This window comes from Anastrepha ludens, chromosome 5 (genome assembly GCF_028408465.1).
Source record: "Anastrepha ludens isolate Willacy chromosome 5, idAnaLude1.1, whole genome shotgun sequence".
In the NCBI taxonomy this organism is placed as follows: Eukaryota; Metazoa; Arthropoda; class Insecta; order Diptera; family Tephritidae; genus Anastrepha; species Anastrepha ludens.
The window spans coordinates 66,053,255-66,069,833 of record NC_071501.1 but is presented as its reverse complement, the minus strand read 5'-3'; the positions used below and the strand labels follow the sequence as shown (position 1 = coordinate 66,069,833).

Sequence of the window (16,579 nt, the reverse complement as noted above, 5' to 3'; positions counted from 1 at the left end):
CACTGGCAAAGTACAGTGTTGCCAACTGCCCGTCGATCTAATTGAAGGGAAAAGATGCAACCAAGTTGCAATTTTTTCGATTTGGTAAGTAGCACAGGGTGATGTAGAGAAAAATTAAATTTAACGTAATGCAAAATTAAACAATTACAAATAAAAATTGTATTAAAAAATAAATGTTTAGTCTTGACTTCAGTATAATGTCGTAAGAGTAATTTGATTTATATTTAGTGGAGATGTTGGGGAGAAATTCCTGACAAACATTTATAATTGCCAACATTCTGAAAATAATAGCTTTGCAATTATTTGCTTCTAAAATACCTTCTCTATGATTTGGCACCTTAATTCAATTCATGAAATATATAGTCACGCACGTGTTTATATTTGTACAAAAATATTTCAATGAACATTAATTACAAATTGTAAACGAAAATAACATTCCTTAAAATACGAACATAAATTAAGTGTTTCAGTTCAGTGCTAATAATGCGGATGCGCGTTACGTGCATTAATACTACACAAATTTTATGAGGTTTATAACGTTTTTAACAGTGCCCGAATGCTGATTGGCGCGCAAACTATTTATACGCAAAAATAATGCGGATTTACAAACACCCTTTTCCTTATAGTTAATGCCTCTGAAAAATTCAAAGGAACCTGCGTGCGAACTTCGTTATTTTCAAGAGTCTGACAGTATTTACTTTTCACTAAGTTACACAACTTTAATAACAAATTACTTAAAAATCGATAGGGGATATTTTCAGTTTTAGGATGGGGCTACCCGTCGACTAGCCTTTACATCAAGAATGACAGTATACAAGATTGTGCCATCCGAATTCACTGTGCCGCCATGCCCCGAGAATATACTAACAAAAGAAAATGAAATTATTTGTTTTTGAAGAGGAAGAGAAAGAGAAAGAGGAAGAGAAAGGCAAAAAAATGTAAAAAATGCATTGGAAGTATTTTTATACCTCACGCTTCCACAATTTAACACACGGCACTTAATTTGAACTAGTTTGATTAATTCAAAAATCACAAATCTTAAAATCAAAACATTGCCAAGCCATTCACTTAATACTTACAGACAAGTAATGTCTCTTCCTTTTGTTTGTTTTGGTTATTTAATGAGATGACGTCAACCGGCTGTCAAAATCGCGAAAAATAAAGTAGCGATTTTCTGAAGGCACCACCTTTAGTCTCTGCACAAAGTATCTTTATATTGGATTTTTTTTTTTTTCAAATTAGCGGTATTATACCACTTATTCTTCATATTTTACGTTGTACTTGTATGCATCTGTATCTGATGCAATTTCGTCCAACAATTTATTACACTGTTCGGACCCCTGTGCTTAACGTTATTGCAACAGGGTGAAGCAATGAAATTATTTCTTGATAATTAACTTTTATTCTTGTAAACTCTAAACGAAGCGAACACCCTCTAAACATTTTTTTATGTTTTTATTATATTGTAAATTATTAAAAAATTTACTTCTCAGCGTAAACAATTTTAGTAAGGGGAAAAAATGTCCAATCTCCATAAAACTACTTCTATGTGGTCATTTAACCAATAAAAGGTGTACGGTTTTTTGAATTCGCCGTAAGATCTCTTCATCTTGATAGATGACACATTCAACTGTGAAGACAATTAAAAAGATTTATTGTCAAATAAAAATAAATAAATACGGTTTCTTGGAAAAAAACTTCCTTCTTGTAACATCATACACGCGCAGTGTTAGCTGCCGCAATCCACATTTCCGCACACTCTTTATTAAAACAAAGCATAAGGAAACGGGAACCGTTTTTGAGCGAATTGATGTTAACATTTTCACTAGTAAATTTCTATTACTCTAGTGTGATTGTGCCGAGCTAGAATAATGTCCAGAAGTTGTTAACAGCAGCCATTGTTTGAATTCAGCAGTCGAGGGATGCACTTAAGTTCTAGTAAATAAATTAACTTCTGAAACTTTTAAAGATAATGAAGTATCCACGTACAAAAACAATTTTACACGCCCAGCAAGCATTTGAAATCATAAAAGAGTTATTAGAGAGCATATTTCGACACCTTAACACTCAAATAAATGGTCTAGAAATTTCAAAAAATCGGTTTTTTGATTTTTATCGATATTTCGAAAGTATAGTATCTTAAACATATACGGTGAAATTTTCATGCGCAAATTACCAATATATAACTTCTACAGTCTATTAACTAGGTAGAGAGCGGTCCGCGCGTTCCTGTACCTCAAATTTTAAACTCATTTATCTTGAAACGACTTTTTTCCGCCTAGTGTTGTCAAAAAAATAATAACTATTCAACCGAATCGTCTGAAATTTTAATATATTATGTTGTTCACAATCGCTCGTATTAGAATCATATTATTATTTCAATTATTTCGTTTTTTTTTATTAAAAACTGAAAAAATCCGATTTTTAGAGTGTCAAATTCAAAACCACGCCATTTTCGTGAAATTTTTTTTAATAATAGAAGAGCTAAAATGGACCACACCGTCTGGGTTCAATTATTCGGGAGGGTCAACTTCAGCACGATTTTTAAAATTATTGAAGTTAAAAATTTCTTTTTTTTTTGTATGTAAAAGAATTTAAATAAAAAACCTAAAAACTTTAAATATCGTTTTTCATTTTCTTATTGTAAAAACAAAATCCTGAAAATACCCTAAATTTTCGAGCTCATGAGGCATCCAGCCTCCCAATTTTTCGGTAAATCCGATTGAATGAAGGTAATTGAGAATCGTTTTATGATCGCAGTTCATTACGCATTCATTGCCGCCAATTCACAACTGGTTTGGCAACGGTTCTCATTCAAAAGTTATTTGAAACGTTCTTCCTCGAATTCAGAAGGCCTTCCGCTGCGGGACGTGTCATTGCAAACCATATCCGTGCTGTAGACTTGCCTATGAAACCTTCTCCATACAAGTCGCAAATGTTCCGAGCAGCTTCGGCAACCTTTTGACCTCGTTGAAAAGAAAAGAAGAGCAGGAGTCCATTTCTAAGCCTCAAAACTAATAAAAAATTAGATAATTCAAAATTATTTACATTTAACATAGTTTTGTAGAGCAGAAAGAGTTCTACTTACCCTTTGCCAAACATCAAACAAATCGTTGGAAGATTAAAGAAAATATAAAAACGATATAAACTTGTATCCTAAATATTGTATTATGTTATTATTACTTAATTTTTAATTGTATTTGCCTTAGTTTGTAGTTAACACGACTCCGTGCAGTTTGAAACTATTTTCTTGCAAATTCAGCTTCATTCAGAAATGTTCGGCAAAAGGCTTCTTGCTAAAAAGATATAAAATAAAAAACATAAATAAAGTATCATTTTACGAAGTTGTAAGGTTTTGCTATTTCCAGAAAGTGCCGGCCATGTGCTCTAAACTCATACTTCTTATTGGCTATGGGAATTAGTTTCCGCCCTCGTAAAGGAGGTATCGCTGCTGATACTATTTCTGTGTTCACTCTAGTAATATAATAGTGACTTGAAGGTGTATATTTGAGGTCTCGATCGTAGTAGTTGACATTCGTTTGAAACGTAAATATCCCTTTTTATCTGACGTCTGGTTTCGACGCTTCCAAAGTGGCTATTTCGACGTGAGTGATAAAGATCGCAAAGATCGATACTCAACTACAACAATTATTGGTTGAAGGCGCATGTCGAACTCTTGATGATATCTCTGAAGAGTTGGATGTTGACAGATCAACCGTCGGTAAACGTTTGCACACGATGGGAATGGTCCAGAAAGCAGTGGCATGCAGTCCACATCAATTGAAGGAGAGGGATATGGAGAGACATTTAGTGACGTGTGAGATCCTTCTTGAGCGGCATAAAAGAAAAAGTTTTCTGCATCGCATCGTCATTGGCGATGAAAAAGGAATCTTTATGATAACCCTAAGCGTCGAAAATGTTGGAGCCTGCCAGGTGAACCACGTTCATCGACAGCGAAAAAAAAATGTTCCTGCTTCAAAGATTATGTTGTGCATCTGGTGGGATCAGAAGGGTGCCATCTATTATGAACTCCTTAAACCATCTGAAACCATCATTGGCGATCCTTACCGCCTGCAGATAATGCGTTTGAATCGAGCGGCCAGAATGGGACGGTAGACATGACTGAATTGAGAAATCCTGCCCCGTCCGCCGTATTCTCCAGATATTGCACGGATCAATGCAGTCAGTCCTTATTGGAGAGTGGTTTACTTTTTACAAAACCATCGAAAACTGGCTCAATGAATGGATCAAGTTAAAAGAACTCGAATTTTTCGTCAAAGGCTAAGAAAGAAAACTTATTTCCATACCCAATACATAGTAAGACTCTTCGGATTCACAAATTCTGAGTGCTTCGAATATGGTTGCGACACGCCATAATCATTTTCGATGCGGAAAATGTGGTGGGCTTGGTTTCATAACATCGAGATCATATTGTCTTAAAACGTCCAGTACTAAACGGCGTTGCACTTACTCTCAAACCATACACAAAGTACCTAGATAGCAAGCTACTGTGGAACTGAAATGTGGAGGAAAGTGTGAGTACCCTAGGCCAATAACGTCCTCTACGCATGTAAAGAGATGCTTGGAGCAACTAGGGGCTTATCCGCCTATCTGATGCATTGGTGTGACACAGTAGTGGTCAAACCAATACTTCTCTATGGTACTCTGATGTGGTGACCCGTGACTAGAAAATCTTCATACATTACGCCTATGACAAAGGTTGAGCGCCTAGCTGCCTTATGCATTACAACCTAATACAGCACAAAGAGTTTTCCAAGCTTTGCTCATTCGTACTCTAAGACCCAATTGAGCATAATGAATTTCAAAAGAAGAATGAAGGGAAGGTTTTCAATGCAGTTTTATTATGGTACACGTACAAGTCATACACAGCTCAGAGACGAGCAGGTAGGAAAAAACGTAAATATTGTCGGCCCATTGCTAATAACAAAATTGATAGCAGCATTTACATATTATATATTTGCAGTTGTGACCAAATAGCTTTGAAAGCTAACGACTCGTGCCTGAAAGTCGCACAAAAAGTCCTCTGAAGTACACGACTTCGCGTAGTGTAATGCTTACACATGCATGTATGTATATGTAACTATATATTAGATATAGTGGGTTGCTGTAGATGGTGCAAGGGTAAAATACGCACAGCTTAACTTATGTAACACATTATTTTTAAACTTGATTGTAATATTATTTTTATATATGTATGTATAGCCGTGGGGCTGTTGGAGTGCGTACGCAAACATTAGAATTCGGAGAAAAATGTATAGACTGAGCTATGATCGCACTTAATATAAGGTTCACACAGAAAATAATTTATGAATTTTGTATAATAATATACAATTTTAAAACCAACAGATCTCTAGCTTTACTTTGACATGGAAATAAATTTGCAGCATTGACCTAAATAATCAGATTATGGTTACTGGAGGCATGGTTGATAGTGAAGCGTTAGATATTATCGAAGAATGTAATTTATTACAAAACATATGGGATACAAAGTCATCGTTACTCAAAGCGATAGAAATTTTTATACTGACCGGTTTGGGGATAAGTTACAAAAAATTGGTAATTATTATGGATGCCGAGACATCGAACTAAACGCAAGAAAGAAGAAGTGGTTAACTAGTGGGCATGGAATGATAAAAGCGTACAGAAAATATGTATTATTTAAAAAGTTCAAAGAATTCTCTAGTATTTATGGAATGAATTAAGAAACAGAATTTTTTTTTTCTAATTTCGTATGCATTTCTCTACGTTTTTCACTAATGCTATAATATGCTCATATAAAGAATCTCATCTTTTTAACATAATTGCAACCAGTGCCGGTGTGCTATAAAATCACAATACAATACAATCAACTTACTTTACAGTCCGGATACAATTTTCTAGTTCCTGGACACAACGCAGCAGGAACTGTTTCTGTTCTTCTTCAGTCGTGATAAGTCCGTTAAAATATTTCGTTAATTTAATAGCCCTTTCAGCAGTATCATTCACAACTCCCAAATGACTTACTCTTTTTTTAGCTTCCTGAAAAGCAACATTATTATCTCAAGAAGATACATCTACCTTTAGGAAACTGTCGTGGATCTGCAGTCTTGATAGAAATTGTTTGCCCTTCTCCGATACGAAATCATCCAGTGTTTTGTCTGAAGAAAAGAAAAATAAATAGACTAAATATATATGTAAGTATAATAATAAATATTTAAATTAAATAAATAAATCAAATAAAGATTTAATTTCACAAAAAGTAAATTTAATTTAAATTTAATATAAATTATAAATTAAAATAAATTATATAATTATAAATTTAATTCCACTAAAAATATGCACTTATTTATGAATTTTTTTGCAAAGATGATTCATGTAAATTTATTTATCCAATTAGTATACTGTAAACTCATATTTCAAAAATATTTTCCAAAATTTTCACAAGAAAATATACAAAATTGAGCCGTTGACAGCAGATCTACGCAGACGTCTCGAAAAAAAGGCAATTTGCCGTGGACAGTTTTTCTCAGCATGGGATCATCTGAAATCAAAAAATCAAAGCGTTTTCATTAGGTAATCAATTGTCCGAGGTAACCCTGTCGAGTTTTTATTAAAAAACAATTTTTTTTCAATTTTTTTTTTAACATTTGAAGTAGAAGTGCGATTTTTAGACGATAAATCGCATAATATTGTTTATTGCAAAATAAATAAAAATTGAAAAAAAGAAAAAACCTCCCAGCGTTACCTCGGTAATTATGTAGAGAAAGTGTGTACAAAATTTCAGGAAGATCGGTAGAGTAGATTCAGAGAAAAAGTGTCCACCGACTTGAAAAACGTCGTTTTCCAGAAAATCGATTTATAGTTCGACCATAGCAGGTAGCCGAGTCGGAGCGGCCAACGGTTATAATGCTCTAACTTTGTGAGTTTTGCACCGATTGACTTAAAATTTGGACACAACATTCTTGAGATTATGTACATTCATTTTCCCAAATAAACCAAAATCGATTTTTTTTTACCCTAAAAACCCTAAAACAGCACAAGCTCCATTGAAACGGCCAGTATTGGAAGCTATTGTGTCGCAGCTCTGCAAGAAGCTGTTAAGCTATTCTCTATCGTGAAAGGAAGCAAGCACTGACAAGCGTTTTTCTCTGGAACTTCGTACATCCAACCCGGGTAATAGTTTTCCATCCCAATGGACTGTGACTACTTCGGGTACATTGTTTTGGAAATCAGATTTTATTGTACGAATCGTTGTTGTTTTTTACGAATATGTCCAAACTTTGTTCTTTTGTATAAATCAGGTGTATCTGCTTATAAACTGTGAGTGTACGAATAAATTGTGTGACCACTGTATATATTAAGGGGAATGCAGACTTTATGAGCTATGTGTGTAAATACCGCAGAACCTTCACTTAAAAGTTGTATTAACATATTAAGAACTATGGATAAACCTAAGCAAAGCATAGTAATTTTTAAGATTAAGTTGCATTCAGACCGTTTTATGCCGGATTTGAATGAAATATTTTTGCCTCCATATTTTACCATATTTTTTTTACAAGCATCTTCGTACATGAATTGATTTAACTATTCTTCTATTCGCCATTCTCTGCTCGCTATCTCTCTTCTGGACCAACTTGACGAAAAATTGGCATATGCAAGCAACAACAAAAGGCCTCTTTTTTCGCCAATTCCCCGCTCCCTATCTTTATACTCGACTAACTTAACAAAAAATTTTGATGTGAAAGCAACAAGAAAAGGCTTCTTTTATTCGCCATTTCCCCACTCTCTATCTTTATGCTCGATTAACTTGGCGAAAAATTTGCATACGAAAGCATCAACAAAGTTATCGAGCAAGACGCCTTACAAACACATGTAATTTAAGGCAGCTCTATTGCCGAGTTGCCAATATATGTTCGTTGAACCAGTTGCTTCATCTATTCGCCACTTGCTAATTCTTGACGAAAAGTAGAAGACCTATACATACCTTCTAAAACTGGTATAACTCACTATTTTCAATGCTGTCAATTTTTTTTTCTAGACAAGTTTCATTAGACCGCGTTCATATAGGGAAACTTTTTTTGCTTTAACTTTACGAATTATCTTTTGGTGTTCCCGTCGTGTTGTTGTGTCAGTTTTCAGTCTACCGTCAGCAACCTCAAACTCTCTGAGAAATCGGCTCTGAATTCTATACATCCTGATATAAATGTGATAATAAAAAAAGACGCCTTCGATTCACTCCGCGAAGCAAAGAAGTAAGAATTGTTTCCCTGTATCAGCGCATTCTTGCTAATACTCATTATTGCTTCCAAACAAATGTAATATTTTGCAGTGCTACCAACCTATGTTTATGTATATCAGTTGCGTAATCTATTCGGCTCTTGCTAACGCTTAACGAATCAAAGCCCTTGGAATTCAAAATAACTTGCTGGACCATATGATCTGTGCAGTTCACCATTACTCCATGGAGGATGTACCTATTTTTATTATTTAATTTTAACGATATGAATTCGAGTTATACTTCCTATAGAGAATGAAAGTGCACTAATTTTATTCCAATAAATAATTAATAATTACTTAATTAGCAACAATGCGCGTCACATACAGGTTGAATACAAGTTTCTTACGTTGCCTCTATCTATTAACGTAATACCTACTTATGTATGTGCGACAGATCTAGGCCCAATTTAACGCCTCACTCAAGCATGATAGAATAGATAGAAGTTTGCTATTTAGCTATGGTGAAAAATAAAATTGTGAGGGGAACTTTGGCTGCCACTTTTGCATTCGGCAGCCACTGACGTTAACGTAGTCCCTGTCTGTTGCCAGTGAGATACACAAAATTGAGCAAACCTTGAGCTCGTAGAAAGCAACTGCTTTCGTTTGGTTACATATTTACACAATATATCGGTTTGTCGGGATTTGTGTTTGGTTTTATCGACACAATGTTGCCATTGATATTTTTGCATATACACTTTTCACACATCCGCGTTATCAGTTAAAATTTTTCTCTGTTTAATAAACCAAAAACCAACAAATGCAAATAGTTCATTTTCTATAATTAACATTATTCAACATTGCTTTTAAGTTATTTTAATAAAAATTAATATTTTTCTAAGCCTATTTTCGAAATGTGCTGTTTGGCACATATGTACGTAACAAAACGGTGGTGAGTTTTCATTTACATGGGGATCTCATTGGTTTATTCGTGTCAGCTGAGGCGGAATGTACGTTTATGTTGGTGAGTGGGAGCACCATAATTCTGCACGATTATTTTACATTTATTCACACTCTCGTCCAATCATCGGTAGCAACGAAATGTCATTGGCTGATTTTTTTCGCATATTGTGACTTCAGCCCATTAGCTAATTTTTTCAAATTCACTCAGAGCCGAATAACGGTGAGGGCTTTTCACCATGCGCCTATGGTGATTTTGTTGCGATTTTCCTGAAAATTAATTGGTCAATTTCTCATAGCTAGACAAAACCGAGGGCTTCGGCTGTCTCTGCTAAATGAGAAGCAATTTCATATAAATATAATACCAATGCAATATCAGAAATGGGTGCGCGAACTCTTGCCCATACGGTTATACTTACTTGTTTGTATTACTCTTGCGTGCCAATGCACATCGGCACAAGTCTCTGTTATTATTTTGTTTTTGTTTTCCTTCTAAGTTTTTTTAATCTTAATTGATTTATCCGGTAACTTTAATTGGAAAGAAATAAAGTTTTTTAAACATTTAGTTAGAGTCAAGTAGAGTGTTTATTGCACTACAATTTGTATTCTCATTTCCTTCGAATTATTAGCAAGTACACTGTAGATATCCGATAGGTTTAATGGTGAACTTTTCATACCTTTAACGTGTTCAGTAGTATTTCTGACTTCAAGCGATCGTGTAACAGCAGCCAAAGACCTTGCGTAAACTTTCTTGCTTATTCATTAAAATATCTTGCACCAGGAAATAATCTTACACATCAACGGGATGGCTCTACTTAAGCAATTGCTTCTGATATTTTTGATACATTTTTATTTCTTTTTGTTCTACTTTTCACCGTATTTTATATATTGGTATACTGCAAAAGGACTTGTGAGTATTGAGTATTGGAAAAAATTAATATTTATCGCAATGTGGCAATCAATAACTTTTTTGCAGCTCTACGGTAGTCTAATGGTAAAAACTGTACTCATTGCATATTTGATATATTTGGTGGCGAGCTACACTATTTACCACAATACCTTTGATGGCAATGGGTGAGATTTGCATACTCATATGCTCTAAACTCTTATAAATTTAAAATTTTTTATATGTACAAACGCACGTACATTTGTAGATGAATGCAACTTATGGCACTTTTTTTCCCCACAGCTCCTTATTCTTACGTTCTAAACGCTTTGTCGGTTTTACACGAGATTATTTTCCTGTCGAAATACGGAAGACTGCAGAGCTTCCACCAAATCGAAATTATGTGTTGGCGCATTTCCCACACGGAATACTGACGTAAGTTATGGTGATCGCAGTAAGCGACGTTTGAAAAATTGGTTGGGGTGAGGATATATCCGTTGATTACATCAAAAGTCTTCGTTGGTTAAAGCGTCTAATTATTTTTCCGTAGCCAAAAACGTGCATACCTACTTAAACGATAGGGTCTGTCAATAAAAAGTTGCTTTTTAACTGCTCTCTATTTCTTCCTATATATATATATCACTTTACAACTACCCCTATTTGATGTGAGAGTTGAGAAAATTAAAAGATCAACGAAAGTTGAATTGTACACGATTGATCGATGCACTGAAATTGTCAAAATTTACCATTAAAATACGCAAGGGTGCGCGGACTCTGTGCATAAGGTTTGTACTGGCCTTTATCCTGGAAGAAGTGTAGCAACAAGCAGTTTCTGCTTGGGCGCTACCGCAGCAACCGCTCCTAAAGTTTTCTGCTAGAATCTGAGCCGCCTCCTAGCATGTGAGAAGTCATCCACTCTAGAGGTACATAATTCAAACAACCACCGGACCCGAAAGAGTACAGACTGACTTTCAACAAGAGTGCCTTACCACCTTCAAGAACTCTCACCACAAATCTAAATTACATACGAAGAGCTCCAGCTGTCTCGTGAGACCCGCGTTAGCCTGGCACAATTACGTTCTGGTTACTGGAGCTAGTTAAACTACTGCTTATCCAGAAACACATAGGGTTATATTCGGCAAGCTAAGATATACTGCTTGACACTTCTTCACTTAGCCACTTAAAACTACGCATCTAACACCTCTCACCTTTGATTACACCCTGTCGAAACAGCGAATAATGGCTTCATGACTATTAAAAGGGATCTGTAAGCCGCTACTATGACAATAACAACATATTTCTGTCTAATACTTTGTTTTCAGCATTTCAAATGCTTTTACTGATCCTGAGCTCTAAACTCGAGGATAGCTGGGAAGAAGTATTTCACGATTTTAACGAGTAGCGAACCGTCGCTCGTAATAGACCCCAGTCCACTTAAAGCTAAATCTAAATGAGATGACCAAGTTCTAATTGACTCGCTTAGGTAGATACATAAGGAATTTTAAGTGTCTTAAAGCCAACAGTGAATCGTATTGACACCGATTCGAACCTACGTTCTCTCTGAATTCCGAATTGTAGTCACGCACCAACCAGTCGGATACGGCGGTCGCCTTGATGTTATAGGTGTTGGTTAATTTACGGTACGATTTTGTTGACCAACCCATAATTTCATTTAGCATAAAAATTATTCTTTTCCCGGCTGTATTTCAATTTTTGCTCAAACCCACCCACGGCTCGACATGCATATGGAAGACTAGCCATAGTTCATTCTAAAATATTTCTTTTCTTCATCAGTTAGTTGTAATATACACACACATATCTGTAACGCCTTGGTCCACATTTTGCATACGTATTTTGTCTACAGCTCTAGATAAGAAACATAGACAGCTCTAGATAGAAACAATAGACATAGCAGAGGCGGTGACAATTGAAACCCCATTAAACACAATAAAAATATCCATTGCGTCACACTACTATGCTTTAGCCGAAAGAAAATGTAAGCAATCAACTACATGTAGTACAATCAGAAAAACATGACCGTCGTACAACATTCAGAGGACGAATTACCTGTTAGGATGCTTTCGATCAAACATTTCACGTATTACTGCAACACTTACGGGCCACTGGAAGGTAGGGGATCATGCAGCCAGACTTAACCTTCCTTTCAATCCCATTTATAGAAGCTGTCATGCGGAGGGGATGAAAGAAAGTCTTTTCCACTATTTATGCGAATGTCCAGGCTTAGCCAGAACAAGACTTCGCTTTTTCGGTAAACCTTTCCTACAGCAAATTAATGAAATCTCAGACATAAAAATAAAAAAATTTGCTATTATAAAAAAAAATACATAAAACCGTGCTAGTCGCCAATTAAGATTATTTAAGTACAAATACTCAACCATATCAACAACAGGGTGGGGAATGTTCCGGTGGTACCACAAGGGGCCTCTATTTGGCTTAGGTGCGTCGTAAGACAGCCACTTTACCTAACCTAACCTATAAAATAAACATTACCCAAGGCACAATAAATAGGTAGTAGCAGTCGAGCAGAAATAGAAAGAGTAATGTGTTTTGTTTTTGCTTTTGGTTTCTATAAACAAAGATTAAATTAAAGACCAAATAAATAGAAAAAAATCAAATCAACTGCGCTACTGCCACTACCTGCTCAATGTGTCTTGACATTACATTACTCCATTTACATACAAATACTTTGGAAATTATTAAAGATTCAAGATCCCATAGAAAAAATCAACTGATCAAAGCCTAAAAACGAAACACAGTATGCACTCAAATCCAATAATTGGAAAATATTAAAATGTGCGTTTTTGTTGTTTATAATATACTTACAGCATTGCTTTGGTCATCAACTTACTTCTCGAAATAACGCCATTTTTACGTTTATTCCCCGGTATACGCCCCAAGGTTGCAACTTTAAATGTTAATTTTGGTACACCATTTCTACGTGAACTATTACGAGTCCTTGGCTATGTATCATCATCTAAACCGTCCTTATTATATTATCTGAACAAATCGAACAATCCAGCACATCTCGATAATTCAGATGGTTTTACCTCAAATCTGATCGGAATATCGGTGGGCGGTGTACAAGAAGCAATGCAAACTAAGCCCGGACAACATGTGATTATTTTGAAGAAACGCTTGGGGTTTGCCAAATTGGCCATACAAACCGGGTAAGTATAAAATTATTCTCATGCATCTGAATGCAGATTAGAGGTGCATTATCTTTGCAGCTCATCAATTGTGCCATCTTTTGGATTTGGTGATGTCGATCTTTACACGCCCATAGAAAAGGCATGGTTTCGCCCAATACAAATGGTGTATAAAAAAATTGTCCGCTATGCACCTCTCCTATTTAAAGGGCGAGGAAATACGATTTTACCATACAAAAAGAAAGTAACGTTAGTAGGTAAGTTCAATAAATGTATATATGTATACTTTGAAAACTTCTGAAACACGCTGAGCTTTGAAAAACGTCAAACGAATATACGACATACTAGTTTGCATTTAAATACTATTTACACTCATAATATTTACAAGTCATAAATATGAAGCCATTGTGGAGTTCAAGAATTTTGGAAATTATTACGCACTCGCAAATGCCCAGCGTACGTTATTACGCCTTAAAAAATAGACTATTTAAAATTTGTTGAAACAAATCGAGCAATAGAGTCGATTTTTCTAAATATCCCATCTCCAATGTCACCTCCTCGCCAAGACATTTCTTTCCTAAAAAGCTTTAAAAGGCATCGCATTTTGGAATTATTATAACCTAATTTCTGGCGGCCGCCGTAGCCGAATGGGTTGGTGCGTGACTACCATTCGGAATTTACAGAGAGAACGTCGGTTCGAATCTCGGTGAAACACCAAAATTAAGAAAAACACTTTTCTAATAGCGGTCGTCCTTCGGCAGGCAATGGCAAACCTCCGAATATATTTCTGCCATGAAAAAGCTCCTCATAAAAATATCTGCCGTTCGGAGTTGGCTTGAAACTGTAGGTCCCTCCATTTGTGGAACAACACCAAGACGCACGCCACAAATAGGAGAAGGAGCTCGGCCAAACACCCAAAAAAGGGTGTACGCGCCAATTATATTATATATATATGTATACATATAATTTCATTTCTCAGATGGAACTTAGGTTGCCACCGATACGATTAAATACAAATATCCTGTTAGATGGTAACCATATTGTTGAACGGCTTTAAAACTCTTGAGCTATTTGAGCGCTTATTTCAGCCAAGTTCATTATATTAAAATTTGTGGCAACCCTCAAAGTATTTTGCAATGAAATTTTTTTTCAATAACCATATTTTAGTATATGAGTCACATTCTGTCGAAAGGCAGCGATTTGAATGTATTTAAGACTACTTCTTCACGTACATCTTCAACATTTTTTACAGATATTAAAATAAAACGTAGCGTAGCTTTACACAAGTGAAAGACTTTTCAGGTTGAGTAGTTAGATTTTTCGGGAAATACAAATAAACAAAATTTGTTTATATGTCTTATAATAAAGATTACAACCGAAATTATGATTCATAATTGTCCCACCATTCATTTGACTTAATATATCCACTGAAAGGTTCATGTGCTGGAGACAAAAGGTACTAGCCGAGACACTCAACAAGTCGCAGACGTAGGTGCTTCCATGTCATCCACTGGAATAGCGAATCTCGAATGTATGTAGACTATTTCTGTAAAGATTTTAGATTTAGATTTGGTGTACTATATAACCTTACGAAATCAACTTAACTCAACAAGAGAAGCCTCTTTATCATTTTAAGTGACGAAACTCTTCGACTGCTCTATGAAAAAGTTATAATATGTTCTTAATGTATAAGCCTGTATATGTGTATATCTTTCTAACACAGGTTGCAATCGTGAACTTAAGGGACTGTTAATCTCTCTATCGAGAGCACCGGTAACTGACAGTTTTTATAATAACATAGATTGTGTTACTGTCAAATTGATTTTAAAAATGATTATTGAACAAATTTAAAGACTAGAGCGGAAAGAGATATGCCATAATTTCGTCCAAATCAAGGCGAATTGAATACTTAAGGTGGCGCATTCCCAAAACAGTTACTTTATTTTTCGAGATTCCGACAAGTCTGAGGCTCCTTCCCAATACAAAACAAATAAAATGAGGAGAAATTACATCTTTGTGACAATTCAATGAATGGCTTGACATTTTAAATTTAAACTAAACAAAGTAATGAAAACGAAGTTTCGAAGTGTGAAAGTACAAATGAATATACATAATGCCTCCAAATACAGGTTTTTTGCATTTTGTACGGATGACGCCGTGGTAAGAATGTGTGTGTGGGTATATAATTTCTTGCTTTTGGTAGTTTCTATTGTTTTCGTTTACTCTTCCTCTTCACAGTCAACTAGTTCCTGTTCCTTTTTTTTTTGTTTATTCATGAAGTCTGACGACACAGCGAATTCGGAAGGCGTAACCTTGAATTCTATCATCCTTGGGTTGCGACCGTGAACGTACATAAGTAAAGGTTGATCTCTCTATCGAGAATAGCGATAGCTGAAGTAGATCGATTCGACAGCTTTTAAAATAGATAAAAATGATTATTTTACATATTTGAAGACTATTGAGGAAAAATGACATAAGTCACAATTTAGTAGAAACAGCTCTTTCGGTAGAACAATGGGCGAATCTATTAAAGGTGATATCATTAGATCAGCTGATTTTTTTTTTTTTCCTTCGCCGTATACATTCGGATGTCAGCACAAAGTGAAATTACGAAAAATCGCTCCATTTGCACCATCATCGTATGCTTCTAACTCCAACTGCATGTCGGCTATTCAACGCCCTTTTCTTTTTCTTCTCTATTTTCTTTGGTCGTGTCATTCTAATATAAAAATCGTTGTTGTTGTTTTAGTGTCATTATCTTTAATGAATGCGCCTTGGTAAAATACTAATTATACTTTCTGATGACAATTCGGTTATGAGGAATACTGCTACAGATTTCAACTTTGAATTGAGTTTTGCAAAATTACTGCAAATCGAATTAAATAATTATTTTCCCGTGAAACTATTTACGTTGCGTGTTAACCCCGCCTGCCTAATTTGAGTGGTTCAATTGCAATTTATAAATTAAAACTTAATGAGTTTTTACGTCACTTTTTAAATATTTGTTTCTGATTTTTTCATTTTTACAGTCGGCAGTCCAATTGACGTTAAAAGAACTACGAATCCGGACCCTGCATACGTCGAAGAGATACATGCCAAAGTTGTGGAGGCTGTACGTGAATTATTTGAAACCTATAAGAGCGAATATATTGAAAATAGTGATGAAGCTCAGTTGGTTATAACATAAGGGTTTTATAGTTGAGCAAATGTAATGATTTTTATTCAAATCTAATAATTAATAATGTAATTTTTAATATTTTCTTCTGATATTTCATATGCATATGCAAATTCAAACGGAATATGTTTTTCTGATAATAAAAAATGTGATAATTTGCTTTAATTTTACATAAAT

At 35.1% G+C, this 16,579-nt stretch overlaps 1 protein-coding gene across 1 annotated transcript; it reads left to right on the top strand.

The window, feature by feature from the left end:
- The first annotated feature begins 9,838 nt into the window (after positions 1–9,838).
- LOC128865108 (2-acylglycerol O-acyltransferase 2-like) lies at positions 9,839–16,579 on the top strand. The gene is made up of 6 exons (XM_054105087.1): positions 9,839–10,084; positions 10,151–10,248; positions 10,364–10,495; positions 12,907–13,248; positions 13,309–13,484; positions 16,257–16,579. The coding sequence occupies exons 1-6, from the start codon at positions 9,980–9,982 to the stop codon at positions 16,412–16,414; spliced, it is 1,011 nt and encodes a 336-aa protein (XP_053961062.1). The 5' UTR covers positions 9,839–9,979; the 3' UTR covers positions 16,415–16,579.

Excerpts from the sequence above, each read along its gene's own strand:
- LOC128865108 (XM_054105087.1), top strand. The coding sequence starts at position 9,980 with ATGGCTCTACTTAAGCAATTGCTTCTGATATTTTTGATACATTTTTAT. Across the intron at positions 10,249-10,363 it reads AATACCTTTGATGGCAATGG|CTCCTTATTCTTACGTTCTA; the intron begins GTGAGATTTGCA and ends TTTTCCCCACAG. Across the intron at positions 10,496-12,906 it reads TTCCCACACGGAATACTGAC|CATTGCTTTGGTCATCAACT; the intron begins GTAAGTTATGGT and ends ATATACTTACAG.